The following is a 21,033-nucleotide window of genomic DNA, read 5'->3' as shown; positions in this document are numbered from 1 at the left end:
GAATTGCACACTCTGCAGACTATTCAACCATGACAGCTGTATAACTGAAACACATTAAAACACGTTCTTCCTTCTTGCAGGAAAAGGTGTGTAAGCCGGAGACAGCAGCTCGTAACAACGGGGACAGGCTCAGATACATGTCCTTACCTCATGGAGGAAATTATGCACTTCATTAGAATGGTGTTGGCTGACGGTGGACACCGGTGGGGCAGAAACCATCAAACATGATAGCATGCTCATGCCTAATCCTCCTTCTCACATCCCAATTTCCCATCATCCCACAATTTCTTCTGATATATAAGTTGTAGGCATGAACCTCTTGCTTTCTCTATCCTCTCCTCAGCCAACCTTTGTGTCTTGCTGTTCTCAAAGACCCAAAACTGATATGTGGCCAATCAGTGTCGGAAGAATAAGAGTTGAAAGAACAGAAAGACTAAGATAAAGAATAAATGCCATCACACAATCTCATGCCCACAGCCATCAATTCTGATACAGTCATCGCATGTACTTCAGAGCGTAGCTCAGAGGAAGAATCTACATGTGGTGAGACAGCAAGCATGAGTGGTTTGCAGTCAAGGCAGGGGACAAAGGTAGTGCAGGTGTCAGTTCACAGGACGGCAAGGCTGGAGACCAGTTTTAGAGGACTTAGACTAGGACATTGATTGGGCCCCTACAGAAAAACAATCTGATAGGTGAAGTGTATTGGAAATTGCATTATGCATTTTGGTCATTTGAGGCCATAATAAACAAATGTACAGCAGTGGGAATCTAAAATGAAGAGATCATAAAAAAGAGGGCTATGTTAACAACCCCTACATTTCGGATTCTGAATGGTTCTGATTGCATATATAATTGTTTTTCTCCCAAGAACTTCATAATGAAATGCTTGATGGATTGTGGTCACTGTTAAGGAGCATGGAGGAACACTACTTGCTTCAGGGCTTTGCACAGATTTTCCATTTTATCCAGCATAGAATTGGTAGTAAACCTAATGAGAACACTTGAACCATCATGCAGTGTCTGATAGCTGATGTCTTAAATATTGGAACAGAATCCTGAGCAATCCAATGTTTAGGTGCTGCACTGGAAATACAAATAGAAGTCAAGTAGCTGCAGATAAGCGTAAAGAAAGGGGCTTGCAGGGTCTCACAGTAATCCAACAATCTGCCGTCTGGATTGCGAGGATTACAAAGGTACCATACAATGGGAGTGACAGTGACCACGTTTAGAATCTCTCAGAATGACAGTATTCATTCTCCACCACTGCTACTTTTTTTTCTTTAGCTTGTCAGTCAACCTGCCTGAATTGCTGCCCGCATTCCATGATTGCAGTCCGCAAAAGGCCTTTGAGGGCCGGACGAGTTTGAGCCTTGCCTCACAAGGCCATCTACAGTTCTCCCCCCACACACAGTGAAAGTCAGCAGCCATCTACCAGCCATGCTGCAGTCATTGGGGTAGTACTGCATAAGAACACCCCTTCTCTCTCTTCATGCAGATCTTCGGTTGTGCGAAGTTTGGTAATTGTGGCTCCCTGCACATTTCTATTGCTAGCAGTCTTTTGATGGTGCCATGATATCACTATAGGTGGAAGAGGCAGGTCCCAGGGCTCCGCCAGAGCAGTCCATGAAGTGGAAGCATTGTTTAAGCTCCCAAATGATCTGCTTGGTCACATTTTGTGTAGCAGCATGGATTTAGTTTTACGTGAGTGGGTCCTACACCAGAATCTTGAGTTATGTGGTCAGTAGACAGCCTCTAATACCCAGTTGCCATCTTGCAATTTGTCATGGTGGCTCAAATGCAGATGCTGCAGTGTACTGCTTGCAAGTCATCATGATATCATGACTGCCATCATGATCTGCATGATGTCCATAGCATGTCCATAAATTTTCTACAGTGCCACTTTGCCCATTAGGTCTGTACGATCCTCCAAAAGAATATCCCACTCCCCCGCATTATTCCCATAACCCCACCTAACCTGCAATTCTTTTGGACACTAAGGGGCAAGATTAGAATGGCCAATCCACCTAACCTACAAATCTTTGCACTGTGGGATGAAACCCAGCAGACACGGGGAGAATATGCAAACTCCACAAAGTCAACCAAGGTTGGATTTGACATGGGTCCCTGGCGCTGTGAAGTATCAGTGCTAACGGCTGTGCTATCGTGCTGCCTCCCAGGCTACCTTTGTTTTACACCAAGTGGACATTGAAGAAATGGAGTCATTTCTGATTGCATTACATCTCAAAATTTATATGCAACACCTGCAAATCTACAAATGTGCAGTCAATAGTACCCCAGCACCTTTGGGAAGCCAGAAATCGTGATGAAATAGAATGCTCTCTGCCTGCTTATCTCGGGAAAGAGAGAATAAAATATATTCAACTCTATTTGCATACAAAGCCTCAGTGGCCTCTTATGCACAGTGGACTGGGGCATTTTGTAAATCTCATCTGTACCAGCTGGAAGAAGCCCAGTAGATAAACGTTCATGGTCACAGACACCTTCACAGTGGCTGAAGACTTCTCATGGCTGAGGCCAAAGTTTGAGCAGCAACAGATGTCAGATTTCAGTGAGCAACTACTTTTTTCAGCACAGATGTCTGATACACTATTCCTTGCTGAGGTTGAGGTAAGAAATCTGCTCCTTCAAGACCCTGGGTGTATGTGGCCCCATTCCATACATGGAAACTTATGTAGGACATAGCAGGAGTATGCCATTCGGCCCTTCATGCCTGCTCTGCCATTCATTATAATCATGGTTGATCATCAAATTCAATACCCTGATCACGCCTTCCCCCCATATCCCTTGATCCCTTTAGCCCCAAGAGCAATATCTAATTTTTTATAATAATGTTTATTAGTGTCACAAGTAGGCTTACATTAACACTGTGTAGCGCACAAAGACTCACGAGAGACGAAAAGAGATGAAGTCGATGAGGCTTTATTAAGCGTGACTTGTTCCCCGCAGCTCAGTAGCAGACTGGCCTGCGGGGGAGGACTCCTGGTTCTTATACTCTGCCTTCAGGGCGGAGCTAGAGGTCAACAGCCAACCAGGACCCGGGATCTGTCAGCCAATGACATCACGGCTTCACAGTCCCACATGACCCCTAATGCATACTACCACATTCACCCCTTGTTAAAAATGAACCTGGCGGGGTGGTGCTTCGTATGGTGGTAAGGGTTTACAAGGCTAGTCCTGGGAGGAAAACTTTTGCATGTCATCACAGCATGTACAGAGGTTTTTTTTTGTTTTGAACTATTTACAGTAAAAGGGGGAAAAAGGAAAACGTTCTCGTTACAGTCCACAATATAGTAGTGTTACATGGATGCCACGAGTCGGTCGGGCGGTCTGGTCGTCCTCGTCGATCGCCTCGGCCCCGGTGGTGGTGCTTGTTCCCGTGTTGTCGTCTCCGGGAGCCTTACGGTTTCTGCTTCCGCTTCACTTCTGGTCGGACCTGGGAGGAGGACCGATCCCCCCGGGAAGGGGGCGCTCGCGGGGTGCACCGGTGGCAGGGAGGGGGTGATTGGTGTTGGGGGGGGGGTGCGTGTTGCCGGCGGGCGCCAGATCTCGCAGGGAGACCGTGTCCTGTTGGCCGTCGGGGTACTCCACGTAAGCGTACTGCGGGTTAGCATGGAGGAGGCGAACCCTCTCGACCAACGGGTCCGACTTGTGCGCCCGCACATGTTTTCGGAGCAGGATGGGTCCTGGGACCGCCAGCCAGGTCGGCAGCGACGTTCCAGAGGAGGACTTCCTGGGGAAGACAAGGAGGCACTCATGAGGCGTTTGGTTAGTGCTAGTACACAGTAGCGACCGGATGGAGTGGAAAGCGTCCGGGAGGACCTCCTGCCACCGTGAAACTGGGAGGTCCCTGGACCGTAGGGCCAGTAGGACGGTCTTCCAGACCGTGCCGTTCTCCCTCTCTACTTGCCCGTTCCCCCGGGGGTTGTAGCTGGTCGTCCTGCTCGAGGCTATACCGTTGCTGAGCAGGAACTGGCGCAGCTCGTCACTCATAAAGGAGGACCCCCTGTCGCTGTGGACGTATGCGGGGCAACCGAACAGTGTGAATATGGTGTTAAGGGCTTTAATGACTGTGGCCGCTGTCATGTCAGGGCAGGGGATGGCGAAGGGGAAACGGGAGTACTCGGCCACCACGTTCAGGAAGTATATGTTGCGGTCGGTGGAGGGGAGGGGCCCTTTGAAATCCAGACTAAGGCGTTCAAAGGGACGGGAAGCCTTGATCAGGTGTGCACCATCCGGCCTGAAAAAGTGCGGTTTGCACTCTGCGCAGATGTGGCAGTTCCTTGTGACTGTACGGACCTCCTCCACAGAGTAGGGGAGGTTGTGGGACTTTATAAAGTGGTAGAACCGAGTGACCCCCGGGTGGCAGAGGTCCTCGTGGAGGGTTTGGAGGCGGTTAATTTGTGCGTTGGCACATGTGCCGCGGGCTAGGGCGTCGGACGGCTCGTTCAGCTTTCCGGGACGGTACATGATCTCATAGTTGAAGGTGGAGAGCTCGATCCTCCACCTTAAGATCTTGTCGTTCTTAATTTTGCCCCGCTGTGCATTATCGAACATGAAGGCTACCGACCGTTGGTCCGTGAGGAGAGTGAATCTCCTGCCGGCCAGGTAATGCCTCCAATGTCGCACAGCTTCCACTATGGCTTGGGCTTCCTTTTCCACTGAGGAGTGGCGGATTTCTGAAGCGTGGAGGGTTCGGGAGAAAAAGGCCACGGGCCTGCCCGCTTGGTTAAGGGTGGCCGCTAGAGCTACATCGGAGGCGTCGCTCTCGACCTGGAAGGGGAGGCACTTTGCGATATCCGCTTTGATGTGGCTGAAGGCCTGGCAAGCCTCTGTCGACAGAGGGAAGGTCGTGGTCTGTATTAGGGGGCGGGCCTTGTCTGCGTACTGGGGGACCCACTGGGCGTAATATGAAAAAAACCCCAGGCAGCGTTTTAGGGCTTTTGAGCAGTGCGGGAGGGGAAATTCCATGAGGGGGCGCATGCGTTCGGGGTCGGGGCCTATTATCCCATTGCGCACTACATATCCCAAGATGGCTAGCCAGTTTGTGCTAAACACGCACTTGTCCTCGTTGCATGTGAGGTTCAAGGCTTTAGCGGTCTGGAGGAATTTTTGGAGGTTGGCGTCATGGTCCTGCTGATCGTGGCCGCAGATGGTTACGTTGTCGAGGTACGGGAACGTGGCCTGCAACCCGTGTTGATCAACCATTCGGACCATCTCTCGTTGGAAGACCGAGACCCCGTTTGTGACGCCAAATGGGACCCTTAGGAAGTGGTATAATCGCCCGTCTGCCTCAAAGGCTGTGTACTTGCGGTCACTTGGGCGGATGGGGAGCTGATGGTAGGCGGACTTGAGGTCCACGGTGGAGAAGACCTTATATTGGGCAATCCGATTGACCATGTCGGATATGCGGGGGAGAGGGTACGCATCTAGTTGTGTGAACCTGTTGATGGTCTGGCTATAGTCTATGACCATCCTTTGCTTCTCCCCTGTCTTTACTACTACCACCTGTGCTCTCCAGGGACTGTTGCTGGCCTGGATTATGCCTTCCTTCAGTAGCCGCTGGACTTCGGACCGAATGAATGTCCGGTCCTGGGCGCTGTACCGTCTGCTCCTAGTGACGACGGGTTTGCAATCCGGGGTGAGGTTTGCAAACAAGGATGGGGGCTCAACCTTGAGGGTTGCGAGGCCGCAGATAGTGAGTGGGGGTATTGGGCCGCCGAATTGAAACGTTAGGCTCTGCAGGTTGCACTGGAAATCTAATCCCAGTAATGTGGGCGTGCAGAGTTGGGGAAGGACGTAGAGCCTGTAGTTTTTAAACTCCCTCCCTTGCACCGTTAGGGTCACTATGCAGAAGCCTTTAATTTGTACGGAGTGGGATCCTGCAGCTAGGGAAATCTTTTGCGCACTGGGGCGGATGGTCAAAAAACAGCGTCTTACCGTGTCGGGGTGGATGAAGCTTTCCATGCTCCCGGAGTCGACCAGGCATGGTATCTTGTCCCCGTTTATCAGCACCGTTGTTGTCGTCATCTGGAGCGTCCGGGGCCGTGCTTGGTCCAGCGTCATTGAGGCCAGACGTGATCGTAGTGCTTGAGCGTCTTCCTCGAACCCCGTTGTGCCGTCGACACTGGGGTCCGTTGTTGCCGTCCAAGATGGCGGCGGGGGTGAACACAATGGCCGCCCCCATGCATCGCACATGGCTGGGGGGTCACAAGATGGCGGCGGGGGTGGACAAAATGGCCTTCCCCATGCGTCGCATAGGTCTGGGGGATCCCAAGATGGCGGCGCCCCTCCTCCCCTCATGGTGGCCGGGACCCAAAATGGCGGTGCCTGCGGGTCGCACATGGGGCGCTGGGGGGGGGTTGGGGAGCGTCAGAAATGCGCAGATCGCCTTGTTCTCCGGGGACAGCGGTAGTCGGGACCCAAACTGGTTGCGCCTGCGGGTCGTACATGGGGCGTTGGGGAGCGTTAGAAGCGCGCAGGAATCCTTGTTCGCCGGGGACAGCGGCGACCCCCCGGGACCGGCACACAGCCGCGAAATGGCCCTTTCTCCCGCAGCTCTTACAAATCGCTGCGCGGGCCGGGCAGCGCTGCCGGGGGGGTTTCGCCTGGCCGCAGAAATAGCAGCGGGCTCCCCCGGGACGACTTGGCGTCTGAACTGCGCAAGCCTGTGGAGGGGGGGGGGGGTTTGTCGCGAAGGGGGTCCACGGAGCCCAAGGGGCTGCCGCGCGGTCGGGGCCGTAGGCACGGGCGTTTCGCGCGGCCACATCTAGTGAGGCAGCAAGGGCCCGTGCCTCTGAGAGTCCGAGCAACTCTTTTTCTAAAAGTCTTTGCCGAATTTGGGAAGAGTTCATACCAGCCACAAAAGCATCACGCATCAACATGTCCGTGTGTTCCATCGCGTTTACCGGCGGGCAGCTGCAGGCCCGTCCCAAAATTAGTAGCGCGGCGTAGAAATCATCTATCGATTCTCCGGGACTTTGCCGTCTCGTTGCGAGTTGGTAGCGTGCATAGATCTGGTTCACTGGGCGAACCTAGATGCTTTTTAGTGCTGCGAATGCCGTCTGGTAATCCTCTGCGTCTTCGATGAGAGGGAAAATTTCCGGGCTTACCCTCGAGTGCAGGACCTGTAGTTTCTGGTCTTCTGTGACCCAGCCGGGGGCCGTTCTGAGGTCGGCCTCGAAACAAGTCTGCCAGTGTTTGAAAACTGCTGCTGAGTTCACTGCGTTGGGGCTGATCCTCAGGCATTCCGGGATGATCCTGAGCTCCATAGTTCTTTTAAGCACGCTTAATAAATTGTAGCGCACAAAGACTCACGAGAGACGAATACAGATGAAGTCGATGAGGCTTTATTAAGCGTGACTTGTTCCCCGCAGTTCAGTAGCAGACTGGCCTGCGGGGGAGAACTCCTGGTTCTTATACTCCGCCTTCAGGGCGGAGCTAGAGGTCAACAGCCAACCAGGACCCGGGATCTGTCAGCCAATGACATCACGGCTTCACAGTCCCACATGACCCCTAATGCATACTACCACACACTGCAATGAGGTTACTGTGAACATTCCCTAGTCGCCACACTACGGTGCCTGTTTGGCTACATAGAGAGAATTCAGAACGTCCAATTCACCTAAAAAGCATGTCTTTCGGGACTTGGAGGAAACCGGAGCCCTCGAAAGAAACCCATGCAGACACGGGAGAACGTGCAAACTCCACATAGACAGTGAGCCAAGCCAGGAATCGAACCCGGGTTCCTGGTGCTGTTAAGCAACAGTGCTAACCATTGTGCTATTGTGCCATTCTTCTTGCAATTCCTTCTTGAAATCACACGTTTTGAACTCAACTACTTTCTGTGGTAGTGAATTTCACAGATTCACCACTCTGGGTGATGAAATGTCTCCTCACCTCAGTCCTAAAAGGTTTCTCCTTATTCTCAAAATATGACCCCTACTTCTGAACTCCCCCACCATCGGGAACATTCTTTCTGAATCTACCCTGTCTAATCCTGTTAAAATTTCATAAATTTCTATGAGATTCCCTCTCATTTTTCTAAACTCCAATGAATATAATCCGAATCGACTTAGTCTCCTAATATTGCAGTCCCGCCAACTCATAAATTAGCCTGGTAGACTGTCGCTGCACTCCGTCTATAGTTCCGTTTCCTCTCCAACTCCCTTTTTGAACAGTGGGCTTACATTATCTACCATCCAATCCGTAGGAACCATTCCACAGTCTGAAGAATTTTGGAAAATGACCACCAATGTATCTACTATTTCAAGGGCTACTTCCTTAAGTACTCTGATACTGAGAACAACACTGCACACACTACACCAGGTTTGGCCTCACCAATGCCCTATACACTTGCAGTAAAGCGTCTCTATTCTTATACTCAAATCCTCCATGAAGGCCAACATATCATCTTCCTTTTTTACTGCCTGTTGTACCTGCGCACTTAGTTTCAGCGACTGATACACAAAGACCCCAAGGTCTCGCTGAGTATCTATCTCTCTCAGTTTACACCCATTCAAATAATAATCTGCCTTCCTATTTTTGCAACCAGAATTGATAACCTCACATTTATCCACATTATACTGCATCTGCCATGCATATGCCCATTCACTCTGCCTGTCCACATCACTCTGAAGCATCTCAGATCCTCTTCACAGCTCACCCTTCCACCCACTACTTTGTATGATCTTCAAATTTAGACATACAATATTTAATTCCCTCGTCCAAATCATTAATATATAATAGAACAGTTGGGGTCCTTGAACAGATCTCTGTGGTACCCCACTAAACACTGCCTGCCAATCGGAAAATGACCTATATATTCAACTCTTTGCTTCTTGCCTGCTAACCAGCTTTTTATCCATCTCAAGACACTACTCGCAATCCCATGCACTTTAACTTTATATAGTAATCTGCCATATGAGACCTTTTCAACAGCCTTCTGAAAGTCTAAATAAACCATATCCACTGGTTCTCCCTGGTCAACTCTACTCATTGCATCTTAAAAGAATTCCAGAAGATTTGTCAATGATGGGTGGCCCAATGGATTAGTGGTTAGCACTATTGCCTCACAGTGCCAGAGGCCCGGGTTCAATTCCAACCTCGGATGACTGTGTGGAGTTTGCACATTCTCCCTGTGTCTGCATGGCTTTCCTCTAAGTGCTCCTGTTTCCTCCTACAGTCCAAAGATGTGCAGGTTAGGTGGATCAGCCATGCTAAATTGCCCCTTAGTGTCAAAAGGTTAGGTGGGGTTATGGGGATAAGGCGGGGGAGTGAGCCTAGGTACGGTACTATTTCAGAGGGTTGGTGCAGACTTGATGGGCCAAATGGCATCCTTCTGAACTGTATAGATCCTATGATTTCCCTTTTGTAATTCCATGCTGACTGATTATAACACTTGTTTGTAAATGCTGTGGTATGAAATCCATGATAATGGACTCTCGCAACTTCCCTACTCCCAATGTTAGGCTCACTGGTCTATAGTTCCCTATTTTATCTCTAACTTCCTTTTTGAATAGTGGACTTACATTATCTACCCTCCCATCTGTAGGAACCATTCCAGAGTCTGAAACATTTTGGCAAATGACCACCACAATGGATCTACTATTTCAAGGGCCACTTCCTTAAGTACTCTGGGTAAAGGTTATCAGGCTCTGGAGATTTATCCACGTTCAATCCCATTAATTTCCCTAAAAAGGGCTCCCGAGAGCCCTTCTCCCACTTCTCCTCCATCCTTGAACAGTTTGTCCTCTACTTTATCACCTCCCTGGCATTATCCCTATCTTGCTGCAAGCTAAGGGGAAAAGAAACTGTCACAACCATGACCAATGTAATCCAAACCCTGTGCGAGAACCAAATCCTTTGCTACATGCGTCACCACTCCCTGTAGACTTCACCAACTTTAGGTAGCAGTGAAAACCACTCAAGCCAGCAGAACTATCTTAAAAGTAATTGATCATCTTTTTAAATGGTGCAGGTGGTGATTTTTCATGCTGCTAAATATATGTTCAGCTGTGAAAGATTAAGAAAGGGCATTAAATGCAATGTTCAGGTTGAGAATAGCATGTATGGCATCAAATCAGTGTTAACGCACTGACTGACATCATAATCTGTCAACAGGACATAGTTACAGATCACTCTCTCTGCCCTCACGACCATCTTTATGAAAATGGCAACAGGTGGGGCCAGCAGCAGACGAATGCACCACCCACAAGCAGACGTTTTGGAAACAACACCTGTAATGGAAAAAGTGCAGGACCATGCAACCAAATTTTACAGCCAGGAGTTCAAACCATCCTTTACAATGCAAATGACAGCCATATAGCAATGCCAATCAGACTCCCCAAGTTTGAAATTCTTATCACCGCTCCTCAGCTGGGCCTCTGCATCATAGTGACAGCCAGCATGTCAAGCGAGCGTCAGTTTACTGGCCTCCACAAGGACATACTTGGGCAGCATGAGTGAGATCCAAGCCAGCTAAGTGACATATGGACCCCTTGTTATAAAACCCAACTTGCCTTGGTGCCAGGGTAGTGGGTGCCTGGAACTCGCTACCGGAGGAGGTAGTGGAAGCAGGGACGATAGGGACATTTAAGGGGCATTTTGACAAATATATGAATAGGATGGGAATAGAAGGATACGGACCCAGGAAGTGTAGAAGATTGTAGTTTAGTCGGGCAGCATGGTCGGCACGGGCTTGGAGGGCCGAAGGGCCTGTTCCTGTGCTGTACATTTCTTTGTTCTTTGTTTGAGCTCAGGTTTGGGAACTCCAAGTCTTGACAGTCTTCAGATCGCCGTGCATATGCAGGCTGGGGGCAGGCTGCTTATGCACAGTTCTGCATCTTTACATTCTTTGGGCCTGTGCATGAAGGAATAAAGAAGAGTGCAAAAATCAGTGTTAGGTGACCAGCTGTAGAGTGCTAGAGCCAGAAAGTGTCCCAGAGAGGGGATCAAGAAAGGGAGGACTGGGAGAGCTCGCAAAAAGTCATCCAGGCAAGTGACAAGGGAAAGGGGCAGGGGGAGATCCCAAGAGGAAGAGTAAGGTACAAAGATAGGGGACAGAAACAGGTCCCAGTTAAGTTCAGTTAAAAGGAAGGAACAGATAAACAGACTCCAATTAGAGAAAGGAGTTGAAGTGAATTGGGCTTGGGAGAAACCCTGAAGATCTGAGAAGGTTGGCGACTCCGTGATTCATGCTATTGGGCTAAAAGTACCCTTTCAGAGCAGTAGTGTTCTGCTTGGCATAGCCAAAGAGCTGAAATTGAATTTGTTATTTGATTCTTGAGTGTAGTCAGGAATCCAGGGGAACAGAATCTTGGAAAGCGAGATTGAACCTGCAAGGTTGGCCATTATTTAAGTTGAGTTGGAGCGATGTTCATGTAGAATTCCAAGGTGAGATCTTCAACGGTGAATAATGGAAATCTTAATGAGAAACATGAAGTTTCAGCAAGATTGGTTGACTTATAGTGTTACTGATGCCTAGGTGAGTTGTTGAGAAATCCATAGAACCTGTTTTGGTCACATTTGTCATTTATTGTGCAGTGTGGTGTGTTTAACCACAGTTTACCTGTTAATTCATATGTACTTCATATTTATCCTGAATATTTAATACAAATACATATTAGTATAAGATATATATTGTAACTTGTTTTATCTTTCCGATTATGTATAGTAATGTTTTCTTTTGTTTGTTCAAAACCCTTGTGGCTTTATTCTATTAACAAGTGTCTTGAATCTCAAACTTTGCCTACTTTACACAAGACATAATCTGTCCTGAACTGCATCCTACCAACAACTTGGGGATCTGGCCAAGGATCGTAATACCCTGAAGACTGTGAAATGTTTGGAGATCAGCCTTCTTGCTTATGTGGGTAAAAAGCTAATGGCCAGGATCCGGAGAATTAAATACCATGGTCCTTCCCACCATACCACACCAGAGTTTACAGCATTCTTGGGCAGATGGTTTTGATCATGTTTCTAAAGTGGCACTTGCACATTTACCTGAAGAGAATAAGGTACCTCCAGGAGATGCTGAAAACTCCAACAGACTAGGTTCTGGACCATCACTATATAAGAACTATAAAAATGTTAGGGCTATGATATTTAAAGAGTGTGATTGGTCATTAACTTTTCTAATGCAGGGTATATAGGAGTATAGAAATTAAGAGCCATCAATGCACTATATCTATAATTAGGACAGAAATTACTGTACTAATCGATACCTGACATCATGTAGTTATGACACTAATTGCATAAAATTCCATGAAACTGTCAGCACTTAGTGAACATAGAATGAGATTCCAGAATCTCTCAGATTGCAGAACAGTGAAAAGATTGTACCCTCCAATCAAATGCTATGAATCCCATTTTGTAATGCATAAGCTAGTCAATTATAGCCTTGTTAGTTTTGCTCTTTTAATAGGCCCAGACGATTCCAAATCGAGTAGGTGAAAGAAAACTGTTTATCGGAAAGCAATTATATTTACAATATACATCAGATCACAGCCATGTCTGCTCTGTCGGTTCCATCCCCGGCCGACTTTATATAGAACTAAATGTCCTCAGGCTCCCCTTTCCATTAGCGGAGGAGCTCATACTTGGCGAGACTTACGGGATGCTTGCTCCAACCCCTCCTATCCCCCACCAATGTCCGAAGACACTCCTGATGACTGCGGAGTGGTGGGTCGCTTGACTCTTTTCTTCCATTGCTGTGCGTCCTGCACTTGCAGAGCTGGATCACGCGCCATACATCTGGACAGCGAACGACGCTTCTGTTTGGAACACCGTGGTAGAGATACTGCTGCTGCACTGTTTGCTCCCCGTTGGAGTCTTTTGACGCCTGGGTCTCCATGTTGGAATCTGTATCTGCAACCCCTCTCATTTCGGTGTCTTGACACTCATGGGTGATGCTCTAGCCTCTGTTGGCATTGGATTCAGTTTGACTGTAATTTTCCTCTCCCGAGGATCTTCTTGTAAGACGTGTCTTTTTGTGATTGATGTGTTTTTTCATAATGCAACACCGTGCCTGGACTTGATATGATACCGGCCTTGTCTGACAGACGATTGTTTCTGAGATCCACTGGGCGCCGTCTGCAAAGTTGCAAACATAGACTGCGTCATCTGGTACACACAGTCGGGTCGGCTTACATCTGTGTGGGCAACGCCGTTGCTGCACTTTCCCACCGATATCAGGGAAAGCAAGACTAAGATGGGTTTGAAGCCTCTGACTAATTAGCAATTTAGCTGGTGCTACCCCGGTCGCAGCATGCAAAGTGGTCTGATAACAGAAAATGTGGCCAGTCTTGTGTCAATTGTTCCGAAGTCCTTGTTTGCATGTCTGTACTGCCCTTTCTGCCAGCCCGTTGGAAGTCGGGTGACATGGGGCCATACGGATGTGTCGTTCCTTGTTCACCTTCATTCATCCTGTGACTTCCTTGTTGGTGAAGGGCCTTCCATTGTCAGTCACCAACACCTCTGGGATACAGTGCATACTGAAAGACAAGTGCAATTCTCAATGATCCCCTTCGAAGTGGTCAACGACATTCTATGGATTTCCAACCACTTAGAGTGGACATCCATCAGTAGGAAGAAGATTGAGCCTTTAAAGGGACTGGCAAAGTTGGCGTGCAACCACACCCACGTTTGACCCGCCCATTCCCATGGGTGAAGGTGCACAGCTGGTGGAAGCTTCTGTTGCTCCTGACAAATGCTGCACTGCTGGGCTACCCTTTCTATATCTTCATACAGACCGGACCACCAAACATAGCTGCAGGTGAGGTTTTTAATTTTGGACACCGCTTGGTGCACGTTGTGAAGGTCCCTCAAGATTGGGCATTGGCCCTTACCCGGGATGATGACGCACGTCCCCCACAAAAGGATGTCGTCTTCTATCAAACTCAGACATTTTTGTTTAGAGTATCTCCTTTGAAAAGACCCAGCAGTGGCTTGTGGTCCGTGATGATTGTGAACCATCGATTGTACACATATTGGTGGAATCCCTTCATGGCGAAGGCAACTGCCAGACCCTCTCTCAAATCCAGGAGGCGAAAGTGATCGGCCTCTGTCATTTTCCATGATATGATAAAACAATGCCAATGCCATGCTGTGATGTGTCACATGTGACGACTAATTGTTTGCCAGGATCATAAGGCGTTAACAATCCTGAGGAAGTCAATTGTTTTTTCACTTGTGTGAATGATTCTTCCTATTGCTTTTTCCATGCCCATTCCTGTTTCTTTTTGAAGAGGAGGTGTCGGGAGGTCAACATGGTTGCTAGACCTGGGATCAACATTCCATAATAGTTCACCAATCCCAAGAAAGACCACAACTCCGTCATGTTTTCAAGTGTCAGAGCTTGTTGAATTTCCTGTACTTTCTCCGCGACTGGGCGTAACCCCTCACGATCCACTCTGTAGCCTAGTGTGGAACATGCATTTTTCTCTCCGCAGGCCAGTGTCCGTCTCTGAGAAATGACAAAGAACCTCGTCCAAATTACTTAGCTGTTCCTGTTCAGTTGCCCCCGTGACCAACACATCGTCTATATACTCTGCCACTCATGGCAATCCTCTCAGTATGTTTTCCATTGCTCTCTGGAAAATTGCACAGGCAGACGACAGTCCAAAAGGCAGTCTGATGTATTCGTATAGGCGTTTATGGTGACATATTTATGTGAGGCAAGGTCCAATTCTAACTGCAAGTACACATGGCTCATATCGAGCTTTGTAAATGAGTGGCCACCGGCCAGTTTTTCATAATGGTACTCGGTGCGGGGCACCGGTAACAATCCAGTTGGGAGTCCTTGTTGATGATCAACTGATAGTTCCCACACAGTCTATTTTCCATATGAAAATAGACACATGACAGATGTACTATATTTGAGCACCTGGGCCACTGCTGCTCCCAAGTCGACGAACTGCACTGGTTTAATGATTCCAAGGCCTTCGAGCCAGCTTAGTTTGGCCTCAACATTTGCTATCAAGGCCTTAAGGGACTGGGCGAGCCCAAAATCACTTTGGTTCTCCATCCGAGTCTACCTGAATTTTCGTCACGTCCTCCTTTATCTTTCCCAGTCCGGGCTGGAAAATCTGAGGGTATTTCCCTCGCGCTTCCTATAGGCCCGCAGATCCCATATGGAAAATGTGCTGCGAGTCCAGGCATAGGTGCTTTCACCAATCACGACCTCACAATCTGGGGCTGAGCCTCTTTACTATGTTCAACGGAAGTCACACCAACTATTGCATGTAAACAACCGGAGTCATTGTGGTTCACGCAATGGCTAACAGTTCACTGGTATACATTGCTAACCTTGCCTCGGGGTCACGCAGCTCTAACAGCTGCACACCCGTCTTTATCCTGTTGAAGGTTTGTTTTCCAATAACCAAAACTGTGCTTCATTGTCAAGTTCCATGTCCAATGGATGACCATTAACTTGCACAATTATCTTGATGATGGTCACTCGGGGTGCTGCAACGCAACTCAGATGCATACACTCCTCCTCTGGCTGGTGCAGGTGGAAAGTGCGAGCCCTTGGTTGGCGCCTGCTTCTACCGGGGTGCCAGGGTTGCTGGCTGACTTGTGCCTTTTGCTCTCGACAACTCCTGCGTCCACATGCCCCACAATGCCTGGACCCACTCTCTATAGACTCTGGGGAGGTAGTCTGTTGGGACCTTTCAGTCCTTGACCAACAAACCTGGCCCCTATGGTACTCAATACAGGGTGGGGCTTCAGTCTTGTGGGAGGTGATCGACGGGAGGGGATTGGATTGGATTTGTTTATTGTCACGTGTACCGAGGTACAGTGAAAAGTATTTTTCTGCGAGCAGCTCCACAGATCATTAAGTACATGGGAAGAAAAGGGGAAAAAATTAAATGCATAATAGGGCAACACAAGGTATACAATGTAACTACATAAGCACCGGCATCGGATGAAGCATCCGGGTGTAGTGTTAATGAGATCAGTCCACAAGAGGGTCATTTAGGAGTCTGGTAACAGCGGGGAAGAAACTGTTTTTGAGTCTGTTTGTGCGTGTTCTCAGACTTCTGTATCTCCTGCCCAATGGAAGAAGATGGAAGAGTGAGTAAGCCAGGTGGGAGGGGTCTTTGATTATGCTGCCCGCTTTCCCCAGGCAGCGGGAGGTGTAGATGGAGTCAATGAATGGGAGGCAGGTTCGTGTGATGGACTGGGTGGTGTTCACAACTCTCTAAAGTTTCTTGCGGTTCTGGGCCGAGCAGTTGCCATACCAGGCTGTGATGCAGCCAGATAGGATGCTTTCTATGGTGCATCTGTTGGAAAGGGTTAATGTGGACATGCCAAATTTCCTTAGTTTCCTGAGGAAGTATAGGCGCTGTTGTGCTTTCTTGGTGGTAGCGTCGGCGTGGGTGGACCAGGACAGATTTTTGGAGATGTGCACCCCTAGGAATTTGAAACTGCTAACCATCTCCACCTCCACCTAGGATGCGTCCTCTGGTTTTTACCTCCAACCCCTAAATCTCCTGCACTCCTTTCTCAGGGCTCTCACAGGAAAAGCAAAATTTGTATGGCCTTCTGAAGGTCTAGGAACAATTCGGCTAGCAACTTTCTCTGGGTAGCCATGTTATTGATGCTGCAGACCAAGTGGTCTCGCAGAATTTCAGAAAGAGAATTTCCGTATACACAAAATTCGGCTAGTTTCCATAGCCTCGTCAGAAACACGGTTACGGACTCTCCTGGGATTCTCTCTGCCATGTTAAAACAGTATCTCTTGCACTATAACAGATGGTTTAGGGTCGAAGTGTTGTGCTACTAGGGTTACCAATTTTACAAAAGGTACTGTCCTGAGCTGCGGGATATGTAAGGTTCCTTATCACTCCATAAATATGAGTACCACAGGCAGTCAGTAATATCACTCTGTGTTGTTCAACATTATGATAATGTTCGCCCGGAAAAATAAATGCATGTGTACTGTGTCCAGTCCTCTATGCTTGCATTGAACACGACCAATCTTCCGAACAAATGCATTTTTGCGTTCGAATTTATTTTTAACTCCAACCTTAGTGCAGCAGTGGAAAGGAGCTAGTTGTTCGTCCAATGGTGTAGCAGCATCGGCAGTAGTCAAATTTTGTCCTCATTGCCAGTTTAGTAGGCCACAGATGAGTCCGAATTGAGTAGGTGAAAGAAAACTATTAAATTTGAAATGAAAACTATTGCGAAACAATTAAATTTACAATATATATCAGATCCCAGCCGGGTCTGCCTGTCTGTTCCATACCGGGCTGACTTTCTATAGAGCTCAATCATGCTAGTCCTCAGTCTCCCCGCCCCCTTAGCGGGGGAGCTCGTACTCAGCGAGACTCACGGGGAGACTGGCTGCTCCAACCCCGGTATTACCTCTCATGCAGGTAATAACAGCTCTAAAGCTAAAATCGACCAAAAATTATTATAGCTTCCACATTTCAGGAATCTGCTTACACATAGCACCTCACTGGATTGAAATGGTAATCATTTCACTGATGGAAAGTAATAAACTAAGTTTTGAAATATTACCTATAAATTAATGTTAACACATTAGCAGATGGGCATTTAATGCATTTGTATTCTGTTGTCAACTATTTCAATGCGGGCATTAATTCATGAATGCCTCCATTAAAATAGTGAAGGAGAAATGCTAAATGGCAGTGTTAAGTATTTATATCAACAGCAATTTAAAGTTTTTATTATACAATATTAAGTTCACATTTGTGCATAAGCATTGGCCCACCAGATAATATTATCTCCTTTGTTATGCTTTATGCAGGGCCTGTGACAGTTGGACAACTTCAGCGAACATTTCGCAGGGATAGTTTGTCTCCATACCCATTTATGTCACCTTCCCACAATCAAAGTCCTTTACATACAGTGTCCATTAAAAGTTTGTCAAGTTCCAATACTGGAGGCCTAGATCGAACCCCTATTCCACCACGTACATGGCATAGCTCTATTGGATTAGTGGCTGGACAAATGGACACATCCTCTTCATCTCCATTTTCCGATAAAGCAATTCCATTTTCTGTCATACAAAGATTTCCAACTGAGGTCACCTATACATTGCAACCAAATCCTAATAATGTGCACGTTCAGCAAGGAACTCAAGAGATTGGAGCTACTGGTCAGAAATATACTGGTTATCTTACTTCACCACAGTATCACCAGGCTTTCTATCCAACAGGTACAGCATTTTAATTCCTTCATTTTTTAAATTTTCATTTTCATTCCATTTTGATATTTTTTAATGTATTCTGAGATTTTGGAGCAACATCCATGGATTTTCACCGTAACTTCATTGCATTGCAATGTAAGCCTACAATGGGAAAGATTATTATTATTCTGTCAGAAAATGATCAGTGACCTTTTCAAGAATTATACCATGCAAGTCTTGATGCAAAAAGGAGTTTTAGACAAAACAAATTATTTTGGTACATATGCGTAAAAGATAGAAGCCTTAGAGTAAAATCAATCCAAGCCAATGCTCATTGATAGATAGTATTTAGCTCAGACTGCGAAGAAAAAGTAGGGAGAATATTTAAATGACATTAACAGACATTTTGGGGAAATACAAGTAGATTGGAAACAGGCATGGCATCTATATTGAAAAAGGGTGCCAAAAATTTGTTTTAAGTCGATTTCATACAAAATAATGGAATCAATTATTAGGAGTATATATGAGGATTATGGATACAACAACAACCTAGGACAGTAGTCAGTATGGTTTCAAAAGAGGGATTCTACCAGACGTACCAGTTTGACATCTTTAAGAATGTGATATCCTATGAGGAGTACCTTGTTGTGTCTAGGCGTCCAAAAACCGTTTGACAAAGTATTGTAAGATATTAACAAAGCTCAAAGCTGTGGATATTCAGAAAACATCATGGAAATAAGACAAAAATAATTTGCTGAAGGGTAAAAAAACAATGCCTTCTTAGGGGAATGATGTCAGACCAGTAATAAGCACAGTATCATCTTCCAATACAAGCAAATGCACTGCACGATGAGCACAACTGACAAAAATAAATTGGTTGTCAGTATAATTTTTATCACATTGAGGATTATTTAGCAGTGCCCTGTTCTCTACAGACAGAAAGAACATGCATACATATTGCATCTGTTTCATCTAAACACAACAGCAATATAGCTCCAAGGGCAGGTGCAAACTTGATGGGCCAAATGGCCTCCTTCTGCACTGTAAATTCTATGAAATGCTTTGACCAAACAGAGTTGAGCTACCTGGTTTAAATTTCAAACAATGCTTGGCAGTTAATGTCAGTCACCATGAACTACATTTGGGATTTGGGAATTGTTGGCTAGGCCAGAATTTATTACCCTACCCTAATTGCCTTTGAGAAGGTGGTGGTGAGCCACCTTTTGAACTGCTACAGCCCATACGGTGAAGGTACAACACACAGTGCTGTTAATTCTGTTCCAGAATTTTTATCCAGTACCAGTGAAGGGACAGCAATATAGTTCCAAATCAGGATGATGTGTGGCTTGGAAGGGGACTTGCAGGTGACTGGTTTAGCACAGGGCTAAATCGCTGGCTTTTAAAGCAGATCAAGGCAGGCCAGCAGCACAGTTCAATTCCCATACCAGCATCCCCGAACAGGTGCCGGAATGTGGCGACTAAGGGCTTTTCACAGTAACTTCATTTGAAGCCTAGTTGTGACAATTAGCGATTTTCATTTCATTTTATTTCATGGCAACATCTCTGCCAATCAGAGTCCACATGCAAACTAATCAGCATCCTCTTCTCATACAGTATAAAGTTGTTGTTTCCCCTGACATTACTATTCTGACTAATGTCTTGATGAGTGCAAGACAAAAAGCTTCAACAAAATGTATTTTTCAGCAATACTCAAATTCTACAATGCCAAACGACTATTTGTAGAGTCTATTATATAAATATTATTTCATTCATTCATTCATTCATGGGATTTGGGAATTGTTGGCTAGGCCAGAATTTATTACCCTTCCCTAATTGCCTTTGAAAAGGTGGTGGTGAGCCACCTTTTGAACTGCTACAGCCCATATGGCGTAGGTACAACACACAGTGCTGTTAATTCTGTTCCAGAATTTTTATCCAGTACTAGTGAAGGGGCAGCAATATAGTTCTAAGTCAGGATGATGTGTGGCTTGGAAGGGAACTTGCAGGTGGTAGTTTTCCCACAGATCTGCTGCTCATGTCCTTGTAGAGGCTACTGGTTTGGAAGGTGTTGATGGAGGACCCTTGGTGAGTTTCTGCAATGTATTTTATCACTGGTATTTCTCTGCCTTGAATTGCCATGTACATTCAAGCTTGCACACAATCTCCAGCCACGCCAATAGAACGTGACTGCTTCACTGGGCGAGATCCCGATCAACATATTTAAATGATTCATTAGACTCATTTAAATATGTCTGTACCCAATTATCCTGAGGCTCGGGAATGAACGCCCATGCCTGGGAGACCTCGCCGTGGCACCGTTTGGCACTGTTCCGCACAAATGTAGACCAGGCATAATGGCACCTTGGGGGGGTCTTCCAGGCCCCCAGGTGGTCGCGCTCTGGACAGGGTACTACCCTCTGCCACCCTGGCACTGCCAGCATGGCATCTTGGCACAGTCACCTGTGCTCCTGGCATTGCCATCTGGGCACCCTGGCAGTGCCACCCTGGCACGACCATGGTGCCTGCATGGCACTGCCAGGCTTGCAGGGGCACTACACGGTGCAAGGTTGCCTGTGCCAGGGATTGGGCCTGGGGTGCGGTGGAGTGAGCGGTGTTTGAGGATTCCCAAGAGGTAAGTTGGGGGGTTCTGGAGGTTGTGATGGGGTGGCTGAGGTGGTCGAGAGATCGGGACGGCATTTAAAAATGGCGCCCTGATCTCTACCTACACTGATGAGATGTGCAGGAAGTGAGGTAAGTGCGGCCTTGGCGGGGCATTCCTGGCTGAGGCCAAAAAAAAACAACGTCCTGTTTGATAGCAGGCTCCGAGATACACCCCACTATTCGCACCCAAAACGAGAACT

General features: G+C 47.2%; 1 protein-coding gene across 1 annotated transcript in view; it reads left to right on the top strand.

Annotated features, from left to right (window-relative positions):
- hsf5 (heat shock transcription factor family member 5) overlaps positions 1 to 21,033 on the top strand; it is a 294,360-nt gene that overhangs the window by 28,473 nt on the left and 244,854 nt on the right. The window contains exon 2 of the mRNA XM_072470123.1: positions 17,792 to 18,202. Within this exon, the coding sequence (XP_072326224.1) occupies positions 17,792 to 18,202 (411 nt within the window). The remainder of the gene's footprint in view (positions 1 to 17,791; positions 18,203 to 21,033) is intronic.

Source organism: Scyliorhinus torazame, chromosome 12 (assembly GCF_047496885.1).
Source record: "Scyliorhinus torazame isolate Kashiwa2021f chromosome 12, sScyTor2.1, whole genome shotgun sequence".
NCBI lineage: Eukaryota > Metazoa > Chordata > Chondrichthyes > Carcharhiniformes > Scyliorhinidae > Scyliorhinus > Scyliorhinus torazame.
The sequence above is the reverse complement of the archived record's forward strand: the minus strand, read 5'-3'. Positions and strand labels throughout refer to the sequence as shown.